This window comes from Electrophorus electricus, chromosome 10, assembly GCF_013358815.1.
Source record: "Electrophorus electricus isolate fEleEle1 chromosome 10, fEleEle1.pri, whole genome shotgun sequence".
Classification (NCBI taxonomy): domain Eukaryota; kingdom Metazoa; phylum Chordata; class Actinopteri; order Gymnotiformes; family Gymnotidae; genus Electrophorus; species Electrophorus electricus.
The window spans coordinates 20,501,674-20,527,938 of record NC_049544.1 but is presented as its reverse complement, the minus strand read 5'-3'; the positions used below and the strand labels follow the sequence as shown (position 1 = coordinate 20,527,938).

General features: G+C 46.3%; 1 protein-coding gene across 2 annotated transcripts; it reads left to right on the top strand.

Moving 5' to 3' along the window:
- The first annotated feature begins 4 nt into the window (after positions 1-4).
- rab11fip3 (RAB11 family interacting protein 3 (class II)) lies at positions 5-26,265 on the top strand. Of its 2 annotated transcripts, XM_027024763.2 has the most exons (14): positions 5-4,989; positions 11,720-11,813; positions 12,626-12,699; positions 15,393-15,562; positions 18,301-18,519; positions 19,880-20,014; positions 20,847-20,882; positions 21,005-21,092; positions 22,066-22,310; positions 22,440-22,521; positions 22,743-22,880; positions 23,102-23,257; positions 23,395-23,535; positions 23,694-26,265. In XM_027024763.2, the coding sequence occupies exons 1-14, from the start codon at positions 1,558-1,560 to the stop codon at positions 23,805-23,807; spliced, it is 5,124 nt and encodes a 1,707-aa protein (XP_026880564.2). In that variant the 5' UTR covers positions 5-1,557; the 3' UTR covers positions 23,808-26,265. The 2 variants fall into 2 exon arrangements, with proteins under 2 accessions (XP_026880564.2, XP_026880565.2); XM_027024764.2 differs by lacking the exon at positions 19,880-20,014.

The following is a 26,265-nucleotide window of genomic DNA, read 5'->3' as shown; positions in this document are numbered from 1 at the left end:
CAGAGGTTGTGTATTGCTGCTGATGAGAGTGCTATAATGTGTGCTGCTACCAGCCATCGACAGGAAAAAGACTAAACGCTTCTCTGAAACCTGATTATGGACGCGTCTTGCTAACTCGGAACAGTCTTTGAAAGATTCAGTTGGGAATATTTTATCTCTCAATTAAGGATTAACGGTAGGATACGGGTTTTGTTCGACATTTAGGAAGCTAACCGAGCTAACGAGCACAGGTGGATGATTCGCCCTGTTCGTTGTGGCCTGGGAATCTTGGGGAGGGAGAAAAACACTGATAGAGGAACAGCTGTCTGTTCGTTTGCCAGTGTAGTCAAAAACAAATATAGCTATTAACCTAGATGTTTTTTGTCAGGGCCCAAGAATTTGCAGAGAGCCTAGTTATTTTCTGTTCAGTGATGTCAAGGCATGGGGTAACGGGTGGGCCAGCCAGCTAGCTAGCGTTAGCCGAGTTCATCAGTTTGCTCCGCTTTCGAGAGGGATGCTTTAGCAAGGCTAACCACCGCTAGCACGTCAATACCTACCTCTTGGTAGCTATCCATGCTATCCTGCACGGTCATTCGCTTTTCTCTTCCGAATAATTAATCTGCATTAAGTGGGCTGTTTAGCATTGTTTGCCCGACATGAGATATATAAAATAGCCTTGAGAAGCGGTGACTTTAGGCAGTTTTGGATATTTAAGGATGGCGAGGCCGAGGGAAGGTTAGCCCGTCCGACAGGGAATTAACGTGCTGAGGTAGGTCAACACGCTATCTTGGCTGTACTGCAAACTCATAAAATACAGCCGTAACATGATGGTCAGATTTCCATGATCCCTCTGTAAAACCGGGTACTAAGCTACCGTGTGTGTGTGGTTTTTTTTTTGTTTGTTTGTTTTGTTTTTTCCTCTCTCGGGCAGTTTTACCCAGCTGTATGAACCCAGGTAGACGTTGAGTAACCGTATCTAACATTAGACGTTATTTCTTGTAGTTTTGGCAGGATTAACTAGTTAATGCGATAGCGAAACGTTAGCTAACTAACTCAAACGCTAAATGTCAACGAATGGTAATTTGTATTATGTTGAGGTTGAATAGGTTATTGGGTGGACTGAAATTAATTTAACCAAAGTTCACGACTTGCAGGCGAGTCACGGTCTCTATAGCTGGCTAATCAGGTAAAGTTGGTCATATTTAGCTTTCTAACAGTATTAGCACGCTATAAAAAGTAATATAGTTGTGTAGCGTTGGGTATCTAAACACGAAACGAGGAAACCGTGCCAAGCGGCAGAGCAGCTTTGCCTGTTGGAATAAATGAACTCATCAAACGCCATGGTAACACCGCAGTAAAACAACAGTTCGGTCATTTAAAGTCCCAGAGAAGTCCGACAGTTAATTATTTATCCCCTAGTACACAGCGGCGCATGGATTTTAGCGGCAATATTCCTTTTGGCGAATTAGATATGCTGAAACGAAAGCTGACTTTGAATTCCAAACCTTACTGGTGAGGGGAATTTTAATAGAAGGACATACCTCTGGACTACTTCCTCGTCAGGGGAGAGGAACCTAAATGGAGCAGGTTCTCTCCAGCCCCCGAGGACATTCCGATTGGGAAGCTGACCAGAATTCCTTTGGATTCCTTATTTTAGATACAGACAATGACGTCGTTCCCGGCAGCCCTAAAAATGCCGAGCGACATCAGAAAGGAGAGCCGCCCATCGTCTCTCTAAGCTTTGACGAGATTTTCCAGGAGAACGCCTTCAGTTTAGATGACCTCTTTCGGGCGTCCCGGTATTCTGGATTAGAGCAGACCTACCCCTGGGAGCGGAGTACGGAATGTGTCTCTCCTCCGCGGTGGGATAATCCATCCCCTCAGGCCCAGGAGCTGGCTGAGGAGGTTTGCTGTGCTGTGGCCAGCGATGTCGACACAGGAGATCTAATCAGCTTTAACTCCACAGCCCCCAGCCCCACACACACTGGTAGCATGATGCAAATGTCAAGGCCGGGTTCACCCCTGCTGGTTTCGGATTGCCTGCACCCCCTAGAGAGCGCCGACACAGGTTGCCCTTTAGATGGCCTTGTAGGACATCCCCTTCTAGAACCCTTACAGGACCACATGCTTTCTCACACCTGGCTCCCCGAGAGGACTACTGTAATTGGGTGCTGTCCAGACTTGCCTTCCCAGGTTAGGGATTTCAGTCAGGATCCATATTTGACCACACCTGAGCAGGTGAGGGACCTTCTGTATAGCTCTGCAGACCTGCGGGAACCTGCTGGTAATCTCTCAGGAGTACAGTGCTCAGGTAGGTGGGCACCCTGTGAACTTGAGCTACCATCTTTAGCTCCTGTCCTCCTACCTGGGCCCATCACTAGCCCCTCTTTTTCTTCACCCACCTGTTCTCACCTGCACCCTCTAAGTGAGCCCACCTACATGGCATTGCATGCAATGGTCCCCACCCAATCAGGTCAGGGGAGTTGTGGCCTCCTGCAGCTACATGAGGCAGAGACTGCAGGCCTGTCTGATGCATCTTCAGCTGGTAATACAATAGATGACTGTATATCTGAGAGCCTGGATACCCCTCAGTCAAGTGCATGGTGTGTTCATGAAAGAACCCTAGCAGGATCAGATTCGGAGGCCACAGCTGTAACATCACACACTGAGTCAGTATCACCTGCTTCAGCTGCCCATAGCCTCCTTGACCAAAATCTTTGTGAACTCAGAGAGGGGCATCCTGGTGAGGGAGAAGAGTCTCCGCAGATGGAAATACAGATGGATAGAGACGTCTCTCGTGATGACGACTCTCAGAAGTCCCTGGTGCATGACCTTGAACTGGAATTTGCTCTCGCATCTGTTCTGGTTTCACCTGAGTCTGCACCTGAGCAAACAGTCCCATCATGCGTGATGTTACTCTCCCCTCAGCCTGACTCCTTACCAGAGTGCAGCGGAGAGAATCAAGAGTTCTGTCTGAATATACACACTCTGGGGACAGGTTCATTAACTGAGTCACTGTGGAGCCTAAATGGAGACATTTCTGAAATGTGTCATTCCATATCACCACATGCTGATGACACCCAGATTCCTGAACCACTTGCCTATGATTGTGCCTCTGACTCGGAGAGTCAGACCCCATGGTCTCCTGCCTCTGAGAGTCAGGCACCAGCTGAATATGCTGCTGCCCTAGAAATTCGGGAAACAAGGAGAATAGCCCCACCAGCTGACTCCGTCCCTGCCTCTGAGAGTCAGGCAACCGCTGATTCTGCCCCTGCCTCTGAGAGTCAGGAACCATGTTCCCCTGCCTCTGAGAGTCAGGCACCAGCTGAGTCAGCCGCTGCCCCGGAAATTCAGGAAACAAGAAGAATAGCCCTGCCTGCTGACTCCGTCCCTGCCTCTGAGAGTCAGGCAACTGCTGACTCTGTCCCTGCCCTAGAAATTCAGGAAACAAGAAGAATAGCCCTGCCTGCTGACTCTGTCCCTGCCTCTGAGAGTCAGGCCCCATGTTCGCCTGACTCTGAGAGTCAGGCACCAGCTGAGTCTGCCGGTGCCCCAGAAATTTGGGAAACAAGAATAGCCCCACCTCCTGGCTTCATCCCAGCCTCTGAGAGTCAGGCCCCATTCGCCCCTGCCTCTGAGAGTCAGGTACCAGCTGAGTGTGCCGATACCCAGGAAATTCAGGAAACAAGAAGAATAGGTCCATCTGCTGACTCCGTCCCTGCCTCCGAGTGTCAGGCACCCGCTGACTCCATCCCTGAGAGAAGACCAACTCCAGCCACACTTGTCACTCATGCTGCTCTGGACCACTCATTTGATCCATCTGCAGAGCCAATACCTGAAACTGACACCACCTCACCCACCTTTCAGGCCCAACTGCACACCTCACCCATAGAACCAGAACCCTGTGAACCCAAACGTTTACACATGGGTAGCCTATTTGGGGATGCAGGGAGCGAACAGACAATCGACGCATGTGTCGCAGACATATTAGTCCAAGTTGCACACACACTCAGTGCTGCACATACACATTCCCCCTCACCCACCATGCCCTCTCACGAGGTGTTGACTTGCCCGCGTCAGTCAGAGACCCCCCCAGTGAATGGTGCAACTCGACAGTGTTGGATCAGCCCAAGTGACAGTGCTGCTGAAAATACACAGGTACCCGATGCGTCTGTGGACTCTTCCACTGCTGATTATGAGCGGACTTGCACGCGAGATGTTGCGCCTGCAGGATCTGGAACTCCAGGGGATCCAAACCCAAGAAACATCACAGCAAAGGACTGCCTGGCATCCGATGAAGGTCCTGAAAACACACACGCGCTAGCTGTCCCATATGGACAGAGCTGTGTGAACACACCCGCAGCGGATTCGATGGCTGTCCTCGCTGAGAGCTCGCCTTTGTATGCAACATTGCCTGCACCAGTTGTGTGTGTGCAGGAGGACAGAGATAGCGATCAGGAACAGGTAAGACATTCCTTTGAGAGCCTTCCTGGCCGTTCAGACTCTTCCCCTCCCTCGGGTGAAGGCAGTCAGCTGACCAAAGTGGGCGTGGCTGTGGAGGAGGGGCAGGGCAGGGCCAATGCCAGGCTCACTCAGTCAGCTGTCGTGAGTGCAGAATCTGATCCACCAGGCCAGTCTGAGTCCGAGCTGCCTCGGGTGACGCACACGCAGCCAAATCTGTCTCAGGTAGCAGGCGTGCAGGTAAACGCACTCCTGGTTCTAAGAGATGGCCGCCCCAGCGGAGTCTGCCCGCCGGAAGAAACGCACAGGCCGCTAATGGAGAAGAACGTCTCCGTTCCCGGGCATGCCGAAATGGCTCTAGACCTGTACGTGAGCTCAGGCGCGGCCCAGGAAGGGTGCGCGGGTGCGGGGACGGTTTCCACGGCAACACATCAGGAGGAGGATCTCTCGGCGCTGCGGGCTGTTTTCCAGGCCCTGGATCAGGATGGAGATGGATTCGTTCGAATTGAGGAGTTCATGGAATTTGCCACAGCATACGGAGCAGAACAGGTCAGAAGTGTGTGTGTGTTTGTGTGTGTTTTTCTTGTCGCTGTGTATTTGAATGTACTGACAGAAGGCAAGGCTGGAAACAGGCTTTGTTTTATTTTCCGTTGACTTAGTACATTTGGTGCATGTTTAATTGACTTGTGTGTATTTAGATAAGTTAAAAGGCTACTGTGTTGACAGATTAGGAAAGGCGAGCAGCGCTGCAATGTAAACTCTTGGAATCAGATAAAGCCAGCTTTAATGTGGTCACACACACCTGCACACACTAGGGTGTAATGGTTTGAGCATCTTTGTAAAAGTTTGCTTAAGCTAATAATTCAGAAACAGAAACTGTTTTTCCAGTCTTGCAATTTTTACATTTTTTCTCTTTTTGCATTCTCTCATGTCTTGAGAGTGAAGTTCACTTGCGGAGAGGCGTGTGTGTGCGTGCGTGCGTGCATGTGTTTTTCCTTTGGTCACAATACACTCAGGGAAACTCGATCTTAGCGACACCTAAGAAGAGTTTATTTATTATTCACTCTTTCCGAGCCCCAAACCATGAGCCCTTCCTGCATTTCTCTCTCTCTCTCACATGTGTGTACATGCAGTTCAAAAAAAGATTCAGTTTCTTTATCAATTGCTAATTGTAGTCATAATTGTTAGTGTTATTATGGTTTATTAAACTAGCTTTCTGATGCTTTAGATTTTAGTTAGCATCTCTGCTAAGCTTCCTAGACCAGAACTGGGGAGTTTGTGTGTGTGTGTGTGTGTGTGTGTGTGTGTGTGTGTGTGTGTGTGTGTGTGTGTGTGTATATGGCTGCGTGTATGTTTGTATAAACATGCTTGCATGTGGATGTTCTAATATTTTCTAGATGAGGGCTTAAGGTGACGTTAGCAACTTGTGTGCATGTGTACAGTATGGTATGTTTAGCAGTTTATTGACTCCATACTCATGAGGCCTTTACATAAAGCCCTTTCTGAGACCCTCCCTCGTGGGTGACAGGTTAGTGGCAAGCCCTGGGCTCTGGGCTCCCAGAGGGTACCTGGAGCCATGGGGTGGGTCCTAGTGGACTCTCTGCGTGCATATTAGGCCTTCGTTTTGACTATGCTTGTGACGATTTAGCGAAAAGAAATGGCCAACGCCGCCATCCAAAACTTCTGTCAGTTTTGCATGCGTGAGCGTTTGTGTGGGAGCGCGCAGGTCGCCGCTGCTAAAACGAGCTCGGCGGGTCGATGGCAGGCACTCTACCGTGGCTGCCTGCTCATGCGGCGGCCGTGCGGTCTCTGTGCTCGTCGTGTTCGGAACAGGAGGGGCCTGTGTTACCCTGATTCTGGGTCAGATAATGAGACTGGATAAGAAAAAAGGATGGGAGATACAACAGTCCGTGACTGGTGTTGGGTACGTGGTGCTAGCTGTTCACGGTGCTGATTCTAAAGCAGTCAGTACTTTTTTTTTCCTGGTTATATTTGATGCATATAGTTTTTCTCATTTTGTTTGGTATTTGTTTTTATTTCCTTTTTATTTGTTTTAATGTTCCTTCCGTTCTGTTCATCTTTAGGCAGGTTTTTTTTTTTCCTGTTAGTTTTTATACGAGAAAAATACAATGAAAATGATTCCTCTCGAGTTTTAGTTTTAGCAGCTGTAATAAAGAACTGCTTGGTTTGCCTTTTCAAAACATTTTTTTAGAAATGGACATGAAAATTCTTGTCTCAACACGGCCAGCTTTTCCTTCTCAAAGCAAATGTTTCTTCACCTTGTTCATATTAGTTTGGTTATTTTTTTTTTTTAGCTGGTTCAGTTAATCAGCATGGAGGTGATGTCTAAGGTGGACAGGCGTGACTTTCAACATGAAGGTTTTATAGTTATGGGTCAGGTGTTCCTGATAAACCAGATGATCTCGAGATTCTTGTAGCCAGAGAGTTGCCAGGACACACGACCACGCCGGCTCTGGCTGAGAGTGTCGTGTTTCCGCCCGGAACACCTGACCCGGCTCGGGTTCGCGACTGGGCTTATGAGGCGGCCCTCCACGAATTGACCCGCTGGCCTCTGGGCCCCTCGCCTGCGAGGACCTTCCACTTCTCTCCTGCTTCTTTTTCAGCCCCCTCTCATCACAGCTGCTCTGTTTACTTCTGTTTACAAGCGTGCGATGCCGTAACCTGCCCCATCTCAAATGGGCCGTCTGCTCTGGGTGGAAGAGTAGGTGGATTTAATACTTTTAGGGCCCCCCCCCCCCCAAAAAAAGAGGTTTAGGGGCCAAACTATCACTTTTTTTTTTTTTTTTTTTTTTACTCTTGACAAAACCTGCCAAAGTAAGTGATTTTCGGGCACATGCGTGTTTCAGACAAACTTGTTGAAACGTTTTTGTCCAAATGTTTTTATTTGTTTGCTGCGTACCTTGGAGCACCCCGTGTGCTTGTGTATGAGAGAGAATTTGTTTCCAAGACCGAATGTTTGTGTCTGTGCGTTTGTCGACATGTAACCTCTGCCTTTGATGCTGATTTCCTGTCATGTGACTGTAGGATGGTGAGTTTAATATTAACAGTGCTGTGTAACGACCACAGCATGTGTAACACATTAAACCGTGTCACCTAGGTTTCTTTCCTGGCGCCTCAGTATACTCTCTGCGAATGATCACGAGCTTCTAGATTTGCTTGCCGGGTTTCTGTGTTCATGCACGAGCTTGAACTAGAGCTGAATCTGTTTTAAACTGAAATCACAGTTTGGGTGAAAATGCACTTGTCAAATTGCAAGTCGTGTCATTTGAACTACGTTATTGTTAACAGCATTGTTAAAATTAGTTTTTTGCTGCTTTTGAAGTATTATCATTTTATAATGGCAGTATTTTTTATTTTATTTTATAATGCTGCAGTCTAAATAAACAGCGGTAACAACCACATCATTCAATGTATTTCTTTTCTGGTAGGATCCAGGGTAAGTTTGTGGTTAGATCAGGGAAATGTATGTTATGTAGACCATGGATACACACCCAGAGCTGAGCTTATAGAATGTAAAAACACCACAAACTGAAATATTAATCAGAAAAATCACACTTCAGCATTTTTACGTTTTGGCTCTAGTAGGAAGATGCGTGCGTTCAGTTGTTGGACATGGACGCCGGAATTTGAGGTTTTCTCCCATAATGCCCTGTGTTCCTCTGCCAGATTGTAAGCAGGCTTGATCTGGTCACGCTCTCAGCTGGTGGACTGTATCAGGGAGAGATGTCTGAAAGAACTGAAATGATCACATCTCTTAAAGTACACTTTGCACATAGTTAATGAGCACACCTGTTAAACTACGTTCCACTCCACTGTTTAGCTCCATTTTGGACAGAATACTGTTTCAGTATGAGTCTAAATGTCTTCAAGGTACAGAAATGAAGAGAATGAAAATGGCACACACTACTGCTGAGTGATGCTTTTAAATTGTATTTTTGCAGTATCTAATAGTATGGAAACATCTTATTCTGAAATGCACAACATGCAAACATATAAACTTCCAAATCGGAAGATCACCTAACAGATCATTTGCTCTCATTTCCATAATGGTCCCAGTAGCTGGTGATATTGTTAGTATGGAAATGCTTAACTTGTATATGCAAATCCCATAAAAGTAACTTTTACCAGGAAGGGCCGGTGAGAGAGGGGGCTGGTGGAAGCAGCTGGGTTTGAAGCAGGCAAAAGGCATATTTGGCTGTTTGTTTTATCGATTTGGTATGTGGGTGCAACCCGTCAACTTGACACGATAAATATGCAAACGACTGTCAATAGGACTACCCGTGATCGTTGCCATGAGATTAAACGGCTAATTATGCAGATTCTTCCTCAGCGAGAAAACGGTTAATGAAATTGACACACTCCTTTACCCAAGCACACATACAGGACCACCGTATTTGACGACATTTACATTATCCATTAGCTATCCACTCCTGAAGTTGCTCTAAAAGTGCCGTTCTGTTTAGTACTGCAAAGCATGTAAGAAAACGCAGTGTAATATGTCAAAAGCAAATATCATACTTTAGCCGTGTGTCATTTAAACAAATGAGCACATCATGGCTTTTTCTGCCTGCAATTTTCCCTTTATCTAATCCACCTGCTGTAGTTGGGTCTGTCGTTTATAAGGAAATTAAAAATAACTAAACTAGGTCTCTGCACTTCACTGACATGCTTTTTCTGTTGTGGTGGTCAGCCCCACCCACCCACCTAGGCAGGAAAAAGCACACAGACACCGCAATGCTTGGCCTGGCAGGCTCCTCCCGCCTCTTAAATGTCAAATGCATTTGTCATTTTGTTTTTCCCCTTTTTTGTGTCCATTTTCATGGTTGGAATGCCTGTGAGTGAGGGTTATGTCAACACCAAATGTTGGGGGGGGGGGGGGTGCACAGTCATGCCTGTGTGGGAGTGCTGTACACGTTTAGCACCTATGTTTTTGCAAATGTGTGCGTGTATTTAGCATCTGTGTTTGTATTTGATGTTTGGTGTGTGTACGCTGTTAGGCAAGCTGTATTTTTGCAGATTTATTTTATTTTTTGAAATACAACAGTGTTCTTGGTCAATCAAATATTAATAAACCTCAAATCTGAACATTTTAAGAAGGTAAAAGTGAGGTTTTGGCTTTCTTGGGAAAATATCTGTTTGACATTTCGACAACAAAAAGTGACCAATATAGGCACCCTTCTTTTCAACAACAGTCATAAGCCCTCCATTCATGGAGTCTGTCAGTTTCTTAATCTGTTGATCAACATTTTGTGCGGCAGCAACAAGACACTGTTCAGAGAGCTGTACTGTTTTCCTTCACCGTAAATCTCCCATTTAAGAAGGTCGGGTGAGGAAGGGGTGCCATGTTATTCTTTCATCTTTTAAGGCCTTTACTGGCTAGCCATGCAGTGGAATACTTCGATGCATGCGATAGAGCATTGTCCTGCATAAAAATCATGGTCTTCTTGAAAGATACAGACTTTATCCCTGTACTACTGCTTGAAGAATGTGTCTTCTAAAAACTGGCACTAGGGTGGGAGTTGATTGAGTCCATCTTCAACCCAAAAAAGTCCAACTACCTCATCTTTAATAATACCAGCCCATAGCAGTACCCCGCTGCTATAGGAGTCCCTCTCGTCTCATCAGTCCATAAAACCTTTGAAAAAAATCTGTCTTCAGATATTTCTTGGCCCAGTCTTGACATTTCACCTTGTGTGTCTTGTTCAGTGGTGGTGGGGTTTCAGCCTTCCTTACCTTGGCCGTGTCCGAGTACTGAACACCTTGTACTTCTGGGCATTCCAGGTAAGTTGCAGTTCTGGAATACGACCGCACAGCAGGATGATGTGTTCCTCGTCGCTTCACGTTTGAGTCTTCTCACATCTTTGGCAGATAATTTGTGTGTTTTCTCTCAACACGTTTCTTGTGACCCTGTTGACTATTTGCAACAAAACGTTTGATGGATCTGTGATCACACCCCAATAGCTTAGCAATTTTAAGAGTACTGAATTTCTCTGAAAGCTCTTTACAACTTTTCAGAGGTTTTTTTTTTTTTGGGCCCATTGTGCTTGAGGAAAAGAAGTGGCCTAATACTTATGCACACCTTTGGTATAGGCTGTTGATCTCCTTAGGCCACACCCTCCCTCAGTACACACATACACATCACCTGAAATGTTTAAATCCAATAAGCATTCAAGTTTATACACGTAGTGTGTTGAGTGTGTGCATTTGTTAGCATTTCATGTTTGATGTGTTTGTGGATTTAGCATGTGCTTAGTGTGTATGTGTGTGGATTTAGCATGTATTTGGTGCGTGTGTTTAATGTTTTGGGATGTGGGTGTTTGGCGAGTTTAGTGTGTGTTTAGAGACGTATTATTGTGTTGAGCATGTATTTAGAATATTTTCCTTTTCCTGCAAGCGACCTACTCCTCATTAAGCACCTTGCAATCAGCACTCAGGGGACTGAAACTCCTGGGCTTGCATGCGCGCACACACAAAAAAACCATGCCTTGCTTCACCACATCTTTCTGACAAATTCTGTCTGTCGCATTCCACACTGTTCAGAGTGTGTGTGTGTGTGTGTGTGGTGCTGACTCTGAAACCCCATTTGGTCTCCCTGGAAACCTGATCTCCTGTTGCTAGGCTACAGGCTTTTAGGCCTGACTGATTATGTCTGAGAATTGCTTGTTGAGAGTTAGTGTGTGTGCGCACGCACGCGTGTGCATGTTCTATCACTGTTTAAAATGTATCTATAGGGGTTGCGTTTGTGTGCAATGTGCGCTAAGAGGAGTCATGTCTTTTTTTTTTTTTTTTTTTTTTTTTTGATGCATCATTGTGAGTGCCTGAGGTGTACACGCTTACGCACAGTTTTTGGGATGGTATGCGAAGAGGTTAGTGTTTTAATAAATGCACTACTTTGCACTAATGTTGTGGTTAAGGTGCATTTGAGAAGAGTTTGTCTTGGAGGTGAGGGAGACTTACAGGGACAGTCAACATGAGCAGTTTTAGAAAATGTCAACTTTCTGTGCCTTTATCACCCACACTCGAGACCAGTGGAGCATTCAGGCATCCTGCATCTGTGCACACACACAGAAGTGCTAGTTGCCTCTCATAGGCCTGCTTTCTTCAACAAAGGCAGATGGAGGCTGGGTGACTTTTTAGCTTTCATTTTTGCTACCTACTGTGCGTGTGTCATGACATTTTCTTCTAGAATTGTTGTTTGGAGTTATTCGGTATGTGTGAGGAAAGCTGTTTCATTCTTGTCTGTGTGTGTGTGTTTCAGGTGAAGGACCTGACGCGATTTCTGGACCCAAGTGGCTTGGGTGTCATCAGCTTTGAGGATTTCCACAGGGGCATCACTGCCATCAGCAACGGAGGTACACATGCACAGTAATTATGTTTTGGACTAGAACTTCTTGAACATTGTGTACTGTCTCTGTGACCCTCTATACATCTGTGTGTGTGAGGAGAGAGAGAGAGCCCAACGAGTAAAGAGCAATTGAGGCGTCCAGGGAAAACCAGCTCGTGTGAACTGATTTTGAGTTCTGCTGCTATTAAAAATGCATGATCTGTGTAACATACGTGCATGCACAGATTTTTACTGGTCCAACGCGCACACACACAAACACAACTACATTACAGTGATGTTTTGAAATTCTGTTACCCCCTAACATAAAATGAGTGAATAAATATATGTTCTGCTCTTTTTCTTTCTGTAATTAAATCTCTTTGTCCCCACAAATAAGAGAAAGAAATGATCGCGCGGACAAGAAGAGTAACAGCAGTGTGACTGAGCTCTTTAAATTATGCACTGCTGTTCCTGCAATCAGTGAACTGCCATCATGATATCGCTGCACGGCTACGTTTACTGTGTGCGTGCATGAGTGTGAGTACACTCGTGCATGTGTTCGTGGGTTTCTAGTCGTCCTCTCGTCGTTGTCATGGTGATGTTCGCCTGCCCATGTGCCTTGTCTGCTGTGGTTGAACGCTCCACTTTGCGTGATGACTCGGGGAGAGTGACTAGTGCGTTGTGTAATCAAGACGCCAGCGCCCCCTGTTCACTGACTGAGTCGTTCAGCCTGCCGCCCCCTGCTGCTGGACGCGTGAAAGTGCAGCTCGGCCGCTGACGACGGACGCGTGCTTGTCACCTGAGAGGGGGAAGAACTGAACCTCTCTCTGTGTCTCTCAGGCTCCGATCCTGAGCTGTACAGGCTCCAGCTCAGTCCACCAGACGGCAGCGGAGCAACAGAAGAATATGATGAGGTATCTCTCTCTCTCAGTTGTTTTGTTTGCTCCGTGATCCGTCTTCAATACTCACTGTTTCCATCTGAACTCTTGCTGCCCTTCCTGCCTGTCTGCCTCTCTTGCTTTCACTCGTGTATACACACACACACACACACACACACACACACACACACACTTTCTCTCTCTCTTTCTCTCTTATAGACACATTGTTTGTTTCTGTACTCTCCATTTCTTTGTTTTTGGTAGCTTCAGGCTGCATACCTCCATTATGCTGTGGTTGGCATATCTGGCTTTCCTGGATTGTGTGTGCATGTGAGAGTAAATGGTTTAACTCTCCTCTGCAATTCTGTGGTCATTTTACACTGCTACCTCAGTAAGAATGTGTGTCATGGGGGGAGGGGTGGGGTAGACAGACAGACCGAACAAGACAGACAGAGAGAGCCAGTTTCAGTAAGAAAGCCCTTGCACCTTTTCTTTCCTAGGCATGTTTGTGTGTATATCTGACATCCAGTTTACGCACCTACACCCAGAGGCAACTTAATCAGTAACACCTGTTTAGTGTTACAGTCCAGACACAGCAGTGTCAATGAAGGGTTTATGCACATAAGTATCGCTCCAGGCTTGAGGGTGGTGTGTCAGAAATATCCATTAACAGTTCGATTGGGGAAACGGTCACAGGGGATAGGTCTCGGGCGGCAGGCACGCTCCTCCCGCTGCTCCTCGGTGAAGGGGGGGGGGCGGGAGGATGACGAGCCTGCGGCGTTTTTGTCCCGAAGCTCTCGCGACACTGGAGCGGAGGGGGATGCGGAGGGCGTTTCACCGTATTCGGAGCTCCACCTGCTGGTGAGGTCAGCTAGTTGGGACTGTTGAGAATGAGCCCGTCAAAGACATGTGATCACCCTCCGGGTCACAGGGGGAAGAGCTGTCGGAGCTGAAAAGATTCATTCACCGCCTTGGCGGCTTTGATCCGCGTGTCCAAAGCTACATGTTTGTGTTGGCGCAAAAATGGGCCCAGTTATGAGAGAAATACGAATTACCCTTTTAAAAGCGGCTGGCGGTTCAGCACCTGCGCCTTCCTGTAGATCCCCGAGTGCTTTTGCGGAGTTAATGAATGTAAGTCACTGGGTTTCTTGAGGAGACGCACCCAGGAGGTTAGTTTAGTTTACCCGCCCTCTTTCCAATTTCACCCCCTTCTCTCTCTAGCCCCCTGAATGAATGTGGTGTTTCTCTGTTTGCTTTCAAAACAAACAAGGTGCCTGGGTGGAGCGTGATGTCCAGCGGAGTAAAAGTGCACACCCTCTCTCACAGAGAACATAACAGCATGTAAGCGCATTAGCTCCGCCCATTCCTGCTTGTTCTGCCCTTCGGACTTAAGAGACTACCCTTTACTTGTTTCAGAGATTACAAACCCGGCCCCTCTACCCCTCCCTCGCTCGCTCTCTCCGTCTCCCTCTCCTCTTCAAACCTCTTCTGTCGTTCCGAATGTGCCCGGATGGACGCGTAGCGTTTGCCTTGTTTTCCGGACCTCTGTGCACTGACCCTCTTCCCCTGGGTGTGCGACCCCAGGCTGAGACTATGGTTCTGGGCATGGCCTCCAGCGCTCCAGGGACCTCAGACCCTGGAGCTCCACCGTTCACACAGGTAACGTAGGTTTCGTGGTGTCATGGTGAGCTGGAGACCGAAGGGCCTCCTGACGCAGCGCGCACAACAAGCTGTTGGTGGGTTTTAGAGTGCTCGCTCTCTCTCTGGGTCTTAAGAGTTAGGACTGTGTTCATTGTCTTTGTGACTGCATACTTTTCATGGACGTGATCAAATGTTGATTGGCTGTTGTAATAAATTGGACCAGTTCACTCTGCTGCGATTTGGTCCGAGTCGCGTACAGTCGTTTAAACTGTGAATGTGCAGTATCTGTCTGACTTTTGGGTTCTGGGGAAGTTTGCGAGCACAACATGCTGACCCTATTTATTTCCCCCCTTGACTGGGTTTAACCCCTTCTTAGTGCATTAGGACATTGCTGTGGTAACCGTAGCATGGCGTTCCGTTCAGCCTGGCCTCAAGGGCTGGGATGTAGAAGGTTCTTTTTGCGAATTTAACGTCATGCCTGGTAAGTCAGTAATCCTCCTGTGACCGTCTCGGGGAACTGTGCTCAAATGTTTTACAGTAAGTTTTCGTGGAAATGAGTGCTCGATTGCCAAACAAACTCTGTCCCGCACGCACCTCTTTTCCTGGGGGTTTCCATCACCCGTCAGATTCTCTTCCCATGTGGCCGTTGGTTCGCTGGGATGTTTGTGTGTTGGAGCGGTGGAAGGTTCAGAGCCACAGCAGCTGGAGGGGTTTCAGCACTATCGGCCACCGACTCTTGCTGACGTTCCTCTGTTCAGCGTTGGGGATATTTTTATTTTATTTTTTTTCCTTGCGCACACGTGCACTTTCAGTACCCACACAAAGCACACAGACTGTAACGGTCCTGGGTGTCCTGTGTGTGGGTGTGTTATTCCAAAGTGTACACTGAATAGTAGTCCATGGTGTACAGTGATTTGTGTGTTTTGTGTGCGTTTCACCGAATAACTATTTCTGCAGCGTGGCGTTTTTTTAAATTTATGTGCAGTGGATTTTGGTGATTAGTTTAGCAAGTCAGATTTTTCCAAATTCAGATAAACTGTGTGTGTGTGTGTGTGTGTGTGTGTGTGTGTGTGTGTGTTTGCGTACAGCAGGCGGAAGTGTCAGACAGTGCATATCTGGGGTCGGAGAGCGCGTACAGCGAGTGCGAGACGTTTACAGATGAAGACACGGGTGCGCTGGTGCACCCCGAACTGCACGAAGATGTCGAGACAGACAGTGGTATCGAAAACACACTCACAGAGAACGAGGAGCGCAACAGGTAATACACACACGTGCAGTTGAAGGAGAGAACAACTGACTGAGCAGTATCGCCACACACACACACACACACTGTGTTGCAGCCTGAGACCTTGAACTAAATGGTGAACTGCATGTGCTGCAGTATCTTTTGCTGGTTCTCAGTGATATGAGGCAAGGCTATCTGGATGCAGTCAGAAAACGCATTCCTGTGTGTGTGTGTGTGTGTGTGTCTTGAGGTTATGCTGACTGTATGTATCCAGCCTTTGGGCTTTAGAGCCTTGCATCGTTTGCAGAGATGCACACACCACCTGTTAGAGTGACTCATCCACACCTCTGGTACATATCACTCACCCTAGATTAACCATGTCTGAGCGTATTTTACAACGGTTCTGTGTGGGCCAGTATACGTGTGTGTGTGTGCGCGCGCGCAAGTGTTGACACTGAATTCTGTTTCTGGAGTGCCGAGAATTTGGAACTGTGCTGAGCAAGTTGTTAGTGTGTCCTGTGTGTGCTTGGGTGGGTGGATGTTTGTGTGTTATCAGCTTGGGTAGCTGACTGTGCGGTGTCTTTATTTTTCTCTCAATAGCAGGAAGTCTGGACTGTGCTCTTTCCCTCTTCCTCATCCCTAGGGTCTGTCTATCAATCTGTCTCTCCCTCTGTCCCCCCCCCCCCCCCCCCCCCCCCCCCCCCCCCCCCCCGTTGGGGTTTTGGCTTTGAGCAAGTGTGTGTTCGTGTGCACGCGCATGCACGCTGTGCACATCCAGTGTTCTGCTCTGTCAGGTTCACGTTGTCTGGGCTAAATACGCTTCCAGTAAACTCAGACATAGCAGCTTTAATCCCTGCCCCGCCCCCTGGCTTCTATATCTGTTACAGATTCACCTGTCATGCTAGTTTGTTGCGTATACAAGTGCGCGCACACACACACACACACACACAGATTTACTGAGCTACCAGCTTATCTGGTCGTGACACCCCCTACAACCACAGTGGCACGGACACGCAGCTTGTGAAAGCACCGGGTGCATGAGGTGAAGAAGGTGGTTGTACTGGTCGTAACTGGAATTGTGCTTCTCCTGAAATCCGAAAATGGTTCTGGGAATACTGGCCCGAAAGGACTGCCTTCTGAATTGGACTTGGCTGTACTGGTTATGGACTGTATAATCTTTTTCGTGGTTTGCTTAATGTATTTTATAAGGCACTTTTCAAGGACCCCAAGGTTACAATTAACACACAGCTTTCACATCCAGTCCCACGCCGGTGAGAATATAAGGGGTGAATGAAATTGAAACAAGTGAAGATTCATTGTGTTGGCTAAGTGGAAAGCTTTGCTTACTCAATGAGAGACTGTAGCGTAGCCCTGACTCTGGGTCATCCAGTTATCTGGATTTTTGGTTCAGCAACGTCTGAGCGTCGCATGAAAACCTCGACACCCTGCGCTGCAGAAAAACGGTGCGTTTCATTGTTGAACAGGCAGCGCTGTTTGAAGACCCACTCGCAGGCATCGTCTCTGCCTGCTGGGTGGGGGTGTGTGGGTGGAGGTTGTGGGTGGGTGCATGTTTCTGATCGCCGTGCTCACGCCACCTAACAGCAGTAACATGAATAAGGCTGTCTGATTGGTGTTCACATAACATCATCCATGCAGTAAGGAAGAACCTAAACAGACATAATGGTCAGAGCGGTTAAGTTGCTTGAACTAGTTCTGATATTACAGTCCAAGAACATCATCCATTTTAATTTCTTTGGAAACTGTTAAAATTGATGCATAATGAATGGGCTGGCTATATCGAGTTTTGAAGAAGAAAAAAACTTTTATTTGAAGGTGCTAGAACAAACTTGCCCCCAGAATGATGATGATGATGATGATGATGATAATAATAATAATAATAATGATAATAATAAAAACACAGTTAAGCTATAACAGTTATTACTCAACACTACCATAATTGCTACAGATTCATTTAATGCCACAAATGTGTTCCAGCAGACAACATGTAGCTGCCTCTGATTCAGGGTTATTTTGGTCGGTTACTCCAGCTGGTTAAAATATGACTCATCAGCCTGTGGGGTTTCTCAGTAGTATTTCTCGTTGTTCTTCAGCGTGTGGCCTAAGCTGAATTTGTCTCTGGCTGTTTGGGTCACATTGCCATGGAGACCGTGCCAGGGTTCTGAGGTGGCCCATTTCTCTGTGAGTGGGTGGGTGGGTGTGTGTGTGTGTCACTTTTCTATTCTTCCATATGTGGCGTCAGAAGAAACAACATTTTGATGTATCCAAGACACCAAAGACACAGTGTACAAGTTCCATCATACACTTAACAAGGACCTCACGTGTGCAGATAGCGTGTGTGTCATCTGAACTTTATGCCTGTACGTCACCTAGGGCTAAAGTTCAGTTTTCACAAAGAGGGAAGACTACAGTTTTGTCGCAGCCAGCGCCTTAATATACACTGTAAGCCACATACGAACGGTGGAACCGTCCGGACCCGTTTAGAACAGCATCTACTCACTCACGTTATGTAGTTTGGTGTCGTTTTTCCATCATTGCGTTATTGATGCACAGCAAAGTTGTGCAAGCAAATCGTGTCTTTTTTTTTTCTTCATTTTGTTCATATAAGAACAAAAACATTGCATTGTAATAAATCTTTCATATTTACAAATTTAGAAGTTTAGTGTTTTTGTGTGTTTTAGTTTCTTCGGCTTTTTTCCTTTCTGTTCTTTTTCATGTGTTTGTTTGTTTGTTTATTTATTGCCTTCTGGCAGGTTCTCCCTTGGCGCTGATTTGCATGGTCACACCCTGGGTCCTGTGATTTGTGGAGAAGAGGAGCACTTTGAAGACTTTGGGGAGAGTAACTCTGCTGCAGACCTAATGCTGGCCAATCAAGAGGAGGGGAGGGCGGCGCCTGAGGGAGAGGGAGACCCGGAGCCACACCCACATCCTGTTAGCCCACTGCATCGCCCATCAATGCGAGTGCCACCCAGGTATACAGCGGCACTGACACAATAATCATACAGACATACACGCGTACCAAATGCATATTCAAGATTAGGACTATTGGACAGTGGTGTGTGCGTGTGAGCGTGCGAGTGCATCTTCACATTATGTTTAGCTTTTAAAATAGTCTCTGCGTTTAAGAATATGTATAATGCTTTGGTGTATTAATATAACCTTATTACCAAAAATAGCTGTCCACTGTGTGTGTGTGTGTGTGTGTGTGTGTGTGTGTGTGTGTGTGTGTGTGTGTGTGTGTGTGTGTGTGTCTGTGTGTATCAGCACATTTTGTTTAGCTTTAACATTAATTATAGACTCTGATGTTAAAAATAACTAATGCCTTGGTATATTAATACAATAGCTTCATAGCCACAAATAGCTGTCTACAGCTGTGAGAATCGTGTGTTTGTGTGTGTGTAAGAGAGCGAGAATGAGTAAATTTGACTTGGCATATAAGGGTGGTTACCTGTGCGTCAGTGTTAATTATAGTGCCGTTCACATTTAGAGCGTCTGTATTGATTAGCACAGTTGAAACAGATGGCAGGTTGAGAGGACAGGTGTGGTTGGTCCCACCCATGCAGCGCTGCACTTCTGAAGGCCGCTGCTTCTCTCCACCCTGACGCCTGCACATGCTAGCATACGTGTGCGCACACATTCGAGCGTTCTGCCATCCTGTGTGTGTGTGTGTGTGTGTGTGTGATGTGAGCAGTCAGCTGAGGCAAGCCATACATCTACTCAAGTGCACACTGAAGTGAAGCTTTTCCCGTTTTCAACATTATTGCACCCGTCTCTCTTGGATGATTTGAACTATATAAAGAAACTCTGGCGCGTGCGCGCACATGCATACACAAGTAAAATGCTGACTTTGGTCTGGACCTAAAATCTACAGGCTACAATTTATAATAAGCCAACAGTACTCGAATCAGGAAAGGCGTGAGCTCTGCTTTACACAAATGTGGGAGTGGGGGGTTGTGGGAGTGGGTGTGTCTCTGTATTATCCACTGAGGTAAACATGATGTCTACTCCACTGGTGTAGTTGATAACAGCCTCCATGTCTGTCTGAATCTTCTCTGATGCCCTTCAACATTAAACTGCTCCTTAAATCTCACCGTTCTGCACATCCTCTCTGTCTTATGCGGACATGCTGTTCTCCCTCACATCTCCTTTCCTCTCCCTCATTCTCTCTTACATTTCTCTTCTTCCATCTCTCCTCAGTTCCGCTCTACTGAGTTCCTTCCTGACCTCTCTTCTCCTCTCCTCGCATCAATTTTACTCTGCTAAATTCTTCTAATAAAAGTTCTCCGAATTTAAATTCTCTTCTCTCCTTTTCTCCTCTCCTGTCCTCCTCAGCTCTGACCTTTTTCCCGCTAGCTTCCAGAGCTTTCTGCAGTCGGAATCTCTGGAGTTCTTCTGCACGCACTGTCACAAACAGATCAGCCGCCTTGAGGATCTGTCTACGCGTCTGCACTTGCTAGAAATGAATAGGTAACAAGCATGCTGCCAAATTGTGTGTGTGTGTTTGCGCGCATATTTCCCCCATGTCCCCCAAATACACCCCACCCTCACAGCTTGTGCACATGCAGTGTGTCGTGTGTTTATAGCCAGTTCCTTAGGCCCCCTTTTTCGATTGCTTCCCAATTTTGTGCTGAGAATGTGTGTTGGACTGCATGAGCATACATACACAACACTGCTTAATAAATAAGCAACTTGTTTATTTTGTGTTCTGGGAAACCTCCAAAGCTTTTGATATAGGGTTCATCTCCGGTTATGAGCTCAGTATATCTGCAGTGTGTTGGTAGCAAACATTTATGCACCAGTGCCTGTGTGAAGTCTTTTTGAAGGTTTTGATTGGTCAGCTGGTGATGTTGGCTAGGGAAAAAAGGCTTCCGGTGGTGGTGATTGGTCCCATTAAAGTGTTCATGCTGAACGTAGCTTGTCCTCAGAAAGGACGTGAGGACGAGGCACTGTGGTGGAACCGAAGTGAAGGGTGAGGGACACACTTCTGGGTCAGAGGAACAGCGTGTTCATTTCCTGTTACCTTCCTGTAATTAGTGTTTAATAAAGGTTCTTCTGCCCCAGAGGGGGTTGGTAAAGAGCTGACCAATCAGAACTGCCCTCCACCATGCCTTTTTTGGTTCACAGGTTGGAGATGAAGGATTGGGGGGGGGGGGTTTGACCTTTGTCTCTTTCCTCCGTCAGTTTGTCTTCCTGACATATATATTTCCTGTTCTCTTCCTTTCTCCCTTATCTCCCTCTCTCTCTCTCCTGTTTTTTCCGACACCCATGTGATCTCCCCCCCCGTCTGCATCTCTTTCAGCTCCAGCAAAAGGTTGTCCAGTAAGAAGGCAGCAAGGTGAGACTCAACTGAACTTTTTGCAGTTAGTAACTGTCATATTAACCTTTCAATGTTTTGTTTTTATTTATTTTTTTAATAATACTGTAAAACGTGTTTCAATTGTGTGTGTGTGTGTTTAGGCATTTGCTGCAATCTGGTGGGCTGGATGGCATGAGCAGTCTTAGCCGAGACGTCCTAGACCTTGCTGACAGTGACATCACTGATAAGGTACCCTCACCCTCCCGGTATGCTAAAGAGATACGAATTACACAGCATAGACCCCTGTTAACTCCTCATAGATTCATACATCTTAAGTATCACGGTGACATCCAGATGGGGATTATCCAAATAACAAATGGAGACGTAAATGCATTTGAAACACATTAAATCTTCCCCTCTGAGTCATATTTGACAGCCAAATCCCCTTCTAGCACATCAACAAAAAAATGTACAATGCTTTGTTCCAACCTCACAATTGGACTGGTTGAGAAGCGTTCTAACCATGCTGGTATTTGTGATAACGGCACAGGTTTTTCACCGCATCAGCCCCAGCTGATGCACCCAACCCTTAGATAGTTTTGCGCATATACAAACTGGGAAACAAATGCAATCAAAGACTTATACAAGATATGACTTGACCCTCAACTTACCACAGGTGCATCAAATCCCTTATCCCTTATTTTACCTTGAAAATTATGAGGTGGGCTGTTGTGATGGTCAAACACACAGAGCCCACGGTGAAGCCAGCTGGGGCTGTTTGATGCCAGCGCATTCCACAGAGGAATGGACATGTTTAACATATGTAAACACTGCAGTAGCTCTAATAAGTAAAGGTAAGGTCAGCGTAAAAAACACAGGGAGTTGGCGTCTTCAGAATTGCCATTTTCATAAAGGATCTCTCTGATCTAGCACGTTGGTGGCCAGTCTGCAGATTTGTGTTTTGCACTCTTTTAATCGACTTTTCTTCTACCTCACCAGAGACTCATTTGATTAAAAAGTATAAATGCAAATGCTTAAAATATTAAAATCACCAGGATACAATCGCGATACAAATCAGATAAAATTTACATATATTATCACTAGAAAGTCCATCACACTGGATAGTTATATCATAAACTGTCCTTAGCTAAGAGCTGCCTTTCTATGGTTTCTAGTTTTATCTGAATCTGAAGGTCGTGTGTGTGTGTGTGTGCATGCTCAGGTGTTGCTGTTGGAGCGGCGTGTATGTGAGCTGGAGAAGGACTCCGAGGAGAGCGAGGAGCAGCACACTCGTCTCCGGCAGGAGAACCTGGCGCTGGTGCACCGCGCCAACGCCCTGGAGGAGCAGCTCAAGGAGCAGGAGCTTGGTGCTGAAGAGAACCTGCAGACCCTCACGCGCAGACACCGTGACACCCTCACCAAACTGCAGCGCGAACGAGACCTGGAAATTGAGAATCTGCAGGCCAGGTGTGTGGATGTGTGGGTGTGTGGAGGTGGGTCTGTTCTAGGAGTAGTAGGATTTTGCATACTGCTGCCACCTTCTGGCCAGAAAGCAGTTCCATTCCTTGCATTTGACTGTGTGTGTGTTGTGCGCAGGCTACACCTGTTGGATGAAGAGAACAGTGAGTTGAGGTCATGTGTACCCTGCCTGCGAGCCAACATTGAAAGACTGGAAGAGGTAACGAACACGTGTGCACACGCTGCTCAACACCGCTGTAAACGGTCTCCTTTATAACCACACGTTTGGGGCTGCTTTCCTGTACACACTGTCGCTTTATAAATTGTAGTGCAGTTTCAGCATTAAAATCAATACAGTTTAGTCTTGATCTGGGAAACCAACCTATGCTATACCTGTACACATGACTCAGTGTCTGTCTGTCTGTCTCTCTCTCTCTCTAGGAGAAAAGAAAGCTCCAGGATGAGATGGATGATGTCTCTGACAGATTAAATGAAGAAATGGAGTCTCGCAGGAAAATGGCAGACAAACTAAGCCACGAGCACCATAGCAACCAGAAAGAGAAGGAGAGTACGCAGGAGGTATGACTCTCTAAAGGTCAAGCTTCATAGGATTTCTCAGTTGGAGCTGTGTGTGTGTGTGTGGGGAATGTAGTTAAACTTCCTCTCTCGATGTCGTTCTGGCACGCTTTGTGTTTACACCTCTCTCTCTCTCTCTCTCTCTCTCTCTCTCTCTCACTCCACCCTTCTCTCCTTCTTTCCCTTTCTCTGCCCCCTCTGTTGCTGTCTGCCACCCTGGGTAGTTAATCGAGGACCTGCGGAAGCAGCTGGAGCACCTACAGCTGTTTAAGCTGGAGATGGAGGCGCGCCACGGCCGTATGCCTGGCGCCGGCCTACAGGAGTACAACACACACATGAGAGAGAATGAGCTAGAGCAGGAGATCCGCAGACTGAAACAGGCACGCGCACACACACACACACACAGATCCAGAGAGATCCAAACAGTGGCGCGCACGCGTGCCCCCAGTCGCAGTTTTTACTCTCCCCTCATATTCTCTTCCCCTCTCTCCCTCTCACTGTCTTTCTCCCTCTCCAGGATAACCGGAGTTTGAAGGAGCAGAATGATGAATTGAATGGCCAGATTATTAATCTGAGTATTCAGGGAGCCAAAAGTCTCTTTACCGAGTCCCTGTCCGAGTCCCTGGCTGCCGAGATCAACAACGTCTCTCGAGCAGAGGTGTGCATCATGCACGCGCCTACACACACACACCCCTTCATGAAAACTTATGATAACTCATATTACACATTTAGACACATACCTTTCATTTTAATCAAATGAGGTTGCATACACTGTGTGTGTGTGTGTGTGTGTGTGTGTGTGTGTGTGTGTGGTAGCTTATGGAGGCCATTCAGAAGCAGGAGGAAATAAACTACCGCCTGCAGGATTACATCGATCGCATCATCGTGGCCATCATGGAGTCCAACCCTTCCATACTAGAAGTGAAGTAATCACAATGGCAGCAGGCATTTAAGAACCCCCAGCCAATGGCAGGCCAGGATGTGAGGACTCCAGTGGACCCCAGTGTGCTTTCCAGATTAAAGTGGATTTATATTCCTGTTTTACAACTGCACCTCTGCTCTCGTCCCTATTCAGCAGCTCTGTTTGGACATTACTAATGAGTGCAATAGCTCTAGCAGGACCATGTTCTGTGGACAAATCACGTGTGTGTGTGTCTGTGTGTGCATGCGTGCGCATATGGCTGTTGGTTCCTGTGACTTCCCTATGTTGTGGGATTGAGGGGCCCAATCCCCCTCTCTCTGTGTGTGTGTGTGTGTGTGGTGTTCGTATGTGCACTATGTCTAAGAAATGCCCTCGGCTATTCACGCTACATGCACATTTAATGAGTTTAGCAAAACCACGCACTCACATACTAGGTTGCACACAAACCTACACCTGCTGAGACTGTAAATGTTTGGCTTTGGTTTTGCTTGAATTTAATCCTAGTCCAGCTCCATGAGTGAACCCATGTGAGGGATACCTTGTATCCTGAGGGAGGGTGTGGGGGAGTGTGGCTGTGTTCTCATATTGATGATGTCCTAATAAGAGTGAGATGACCACTGACAGTTGTTTGCTAATGTTGTTGTTGAACTCACAGAAGGTTTGGTGTATTCATGATATATGTTTACTCATTTGATTTGTTTATTTCATCTTGTCTATTTATTACAATGAAGCAGAAAGCAAAGGGTCGAAACGGACAAAATCCCACAAGTCATCTGAGGCCTCCCATCTGAGCATGGCTGTCCATGTTTCCGGCAGGAAAATAGCTGTTCTTTGCTGACAGGGAAGGTAGTGCTTTGTGGGAAGTGTAGTTCTGTGCCCATGTGTTTTCTTGCTGAGTGAGAGAAGCTGAACCCAGCGGACTTCCTCCTGTGGCCGGGATTATGAAGAGAGACTTTCAATTCTTGTACAATAAGAGACTTTTCTCATTACCTTTTGAAAAAATTATATATATACACTTTCCTCACATATCTGGATGAAAATGATTGCACTTTGAAAAGCAATTTGAAGCGTCCTTCGGTTGCTTGGACACCTTGTGACATTTTTGCTGAATTCTGATGGAGAGAGGAGGGCGATGGGATGAAGACAAGCTCATGACAACTACTAAGAAGAGTATGTTCACACATGTTATGCACACACAAGCTCACTGTATGGAAATTGTATTCTGTAAATGTTTTTTCCTCATCTCACCATTTCTGTTGGTACTTTTATAGACGAGGAAAGGAGATTTAGTTTAAAGTTGTCTTCTAACCCCTCACGCTCATTTTGGCCATGTGATGGGCTGTGTGTGTGTTATGTATATATATGTGTCTGTGTGTGTGTGTGTGTGTGTGTGTGTCTAGCTCGACTGGGACAGGTATGGAGAGCTTTGATTGTGCGTATTAAACTACTGTCAGCCTAGTTTTAGGATCAGTTTATGCACATAACACAGAGTAAATATAAAGGCAAACAGGCAGATCTGATCCCATGTCAGTGTGGGCCTTGGGGACCCCTCCGGTTTCTCCGCTGGTACGAGGTCGAGAGCCAGAAACTTGAGAACGTTCATACTGAGAGTATGGATGTCAAAGGCACGTTTCTCTTTTTGAAGGGTTATGGGGATTACATTGTTGCTTTTCTCATTTTTGTAATGTTTTCTCAGTTTTCCTCAGCTCTACACTACACACTCACTCCAAACCAAACATGCTTTTTTTGGGGGGGGGTGTTAATCCCTTTTGCTCTTCCAGTACTCGTATCGACCAAAAAGTGCTTAGATCTGCTCTGCTGAATTACGTTTTAGAGCTGTACAAATGTTACCCTTTCGCAGAATTTTAAAGACGCGAGCACACACACACACAACCCCACCCACCCAACAAATGCAACTATGTCTTTCTCCCCTAGTTAGTAGCCAGGGTCTGCTAGCGTGTGTGAGCGCGGGTCGCATCTTTTATTTCTCGGTCCGGATCTATTTTTCTCAAATTTCAACATGGAAATGTGCTCCAGGTGCAATGAATGCACACTGTTGCTGATGTGGAAATGGTAAATACTGATGAAGATGTGTATATAAATCCTCTTTTTGTGAATCTGCACTCACTTTCTAATGTCCAAAGAAAACATTTCACTGCTGAGCAGACGCTTCACTGGTCACTTAGAATACTAATTTTAGTTAAAAGTAAATGTTTTAAAAAAAGAAGAAAAAATCTTGTAATGAAGGATAAAATTGTAAAATGAAGTTTATTCTGATTATCAAGTAACCTGTGTAAATTAAGAGATCAGTATTGTCTTCTGCTGTAAGGATTTTTGGTTTGTTTTCATTTTCGGTTTCTTTTGAAGATGCCCCGCAAGATGCATCACTTACTGTTTGGGGGTCCTATAGATTTTCAAGTAATTGTACAAAAGTAACGAATAAATAAAATGAACATGCTCTGCTGA

Excerpts from the sequence above, each read along its gene's own strand:
- rab11fip3 (XM_027024763.2), top strand. The coding sequence starts at position 1,558 with ATGGAGCAGGTTCTCTCCAGCCCCCGAGGACATTCCGATTGGGAAGCT. Across the intron at positions 22,311-22,439 it reads ATTGAGAATCTGCAGGCCAG|GCTACACCTGTTGGATGAAG; the intron begins GTGTGTGGATGT and ends TGTTGTGCGCAG. Across the intron at positions 23,536-23,693 it reads ACAACGTCTCTCGAGCAGAG|CTTATGGAGGCCATTCAGAA; the intron begins GTGTGCATCATG and ends TGTGTGTGGTAG.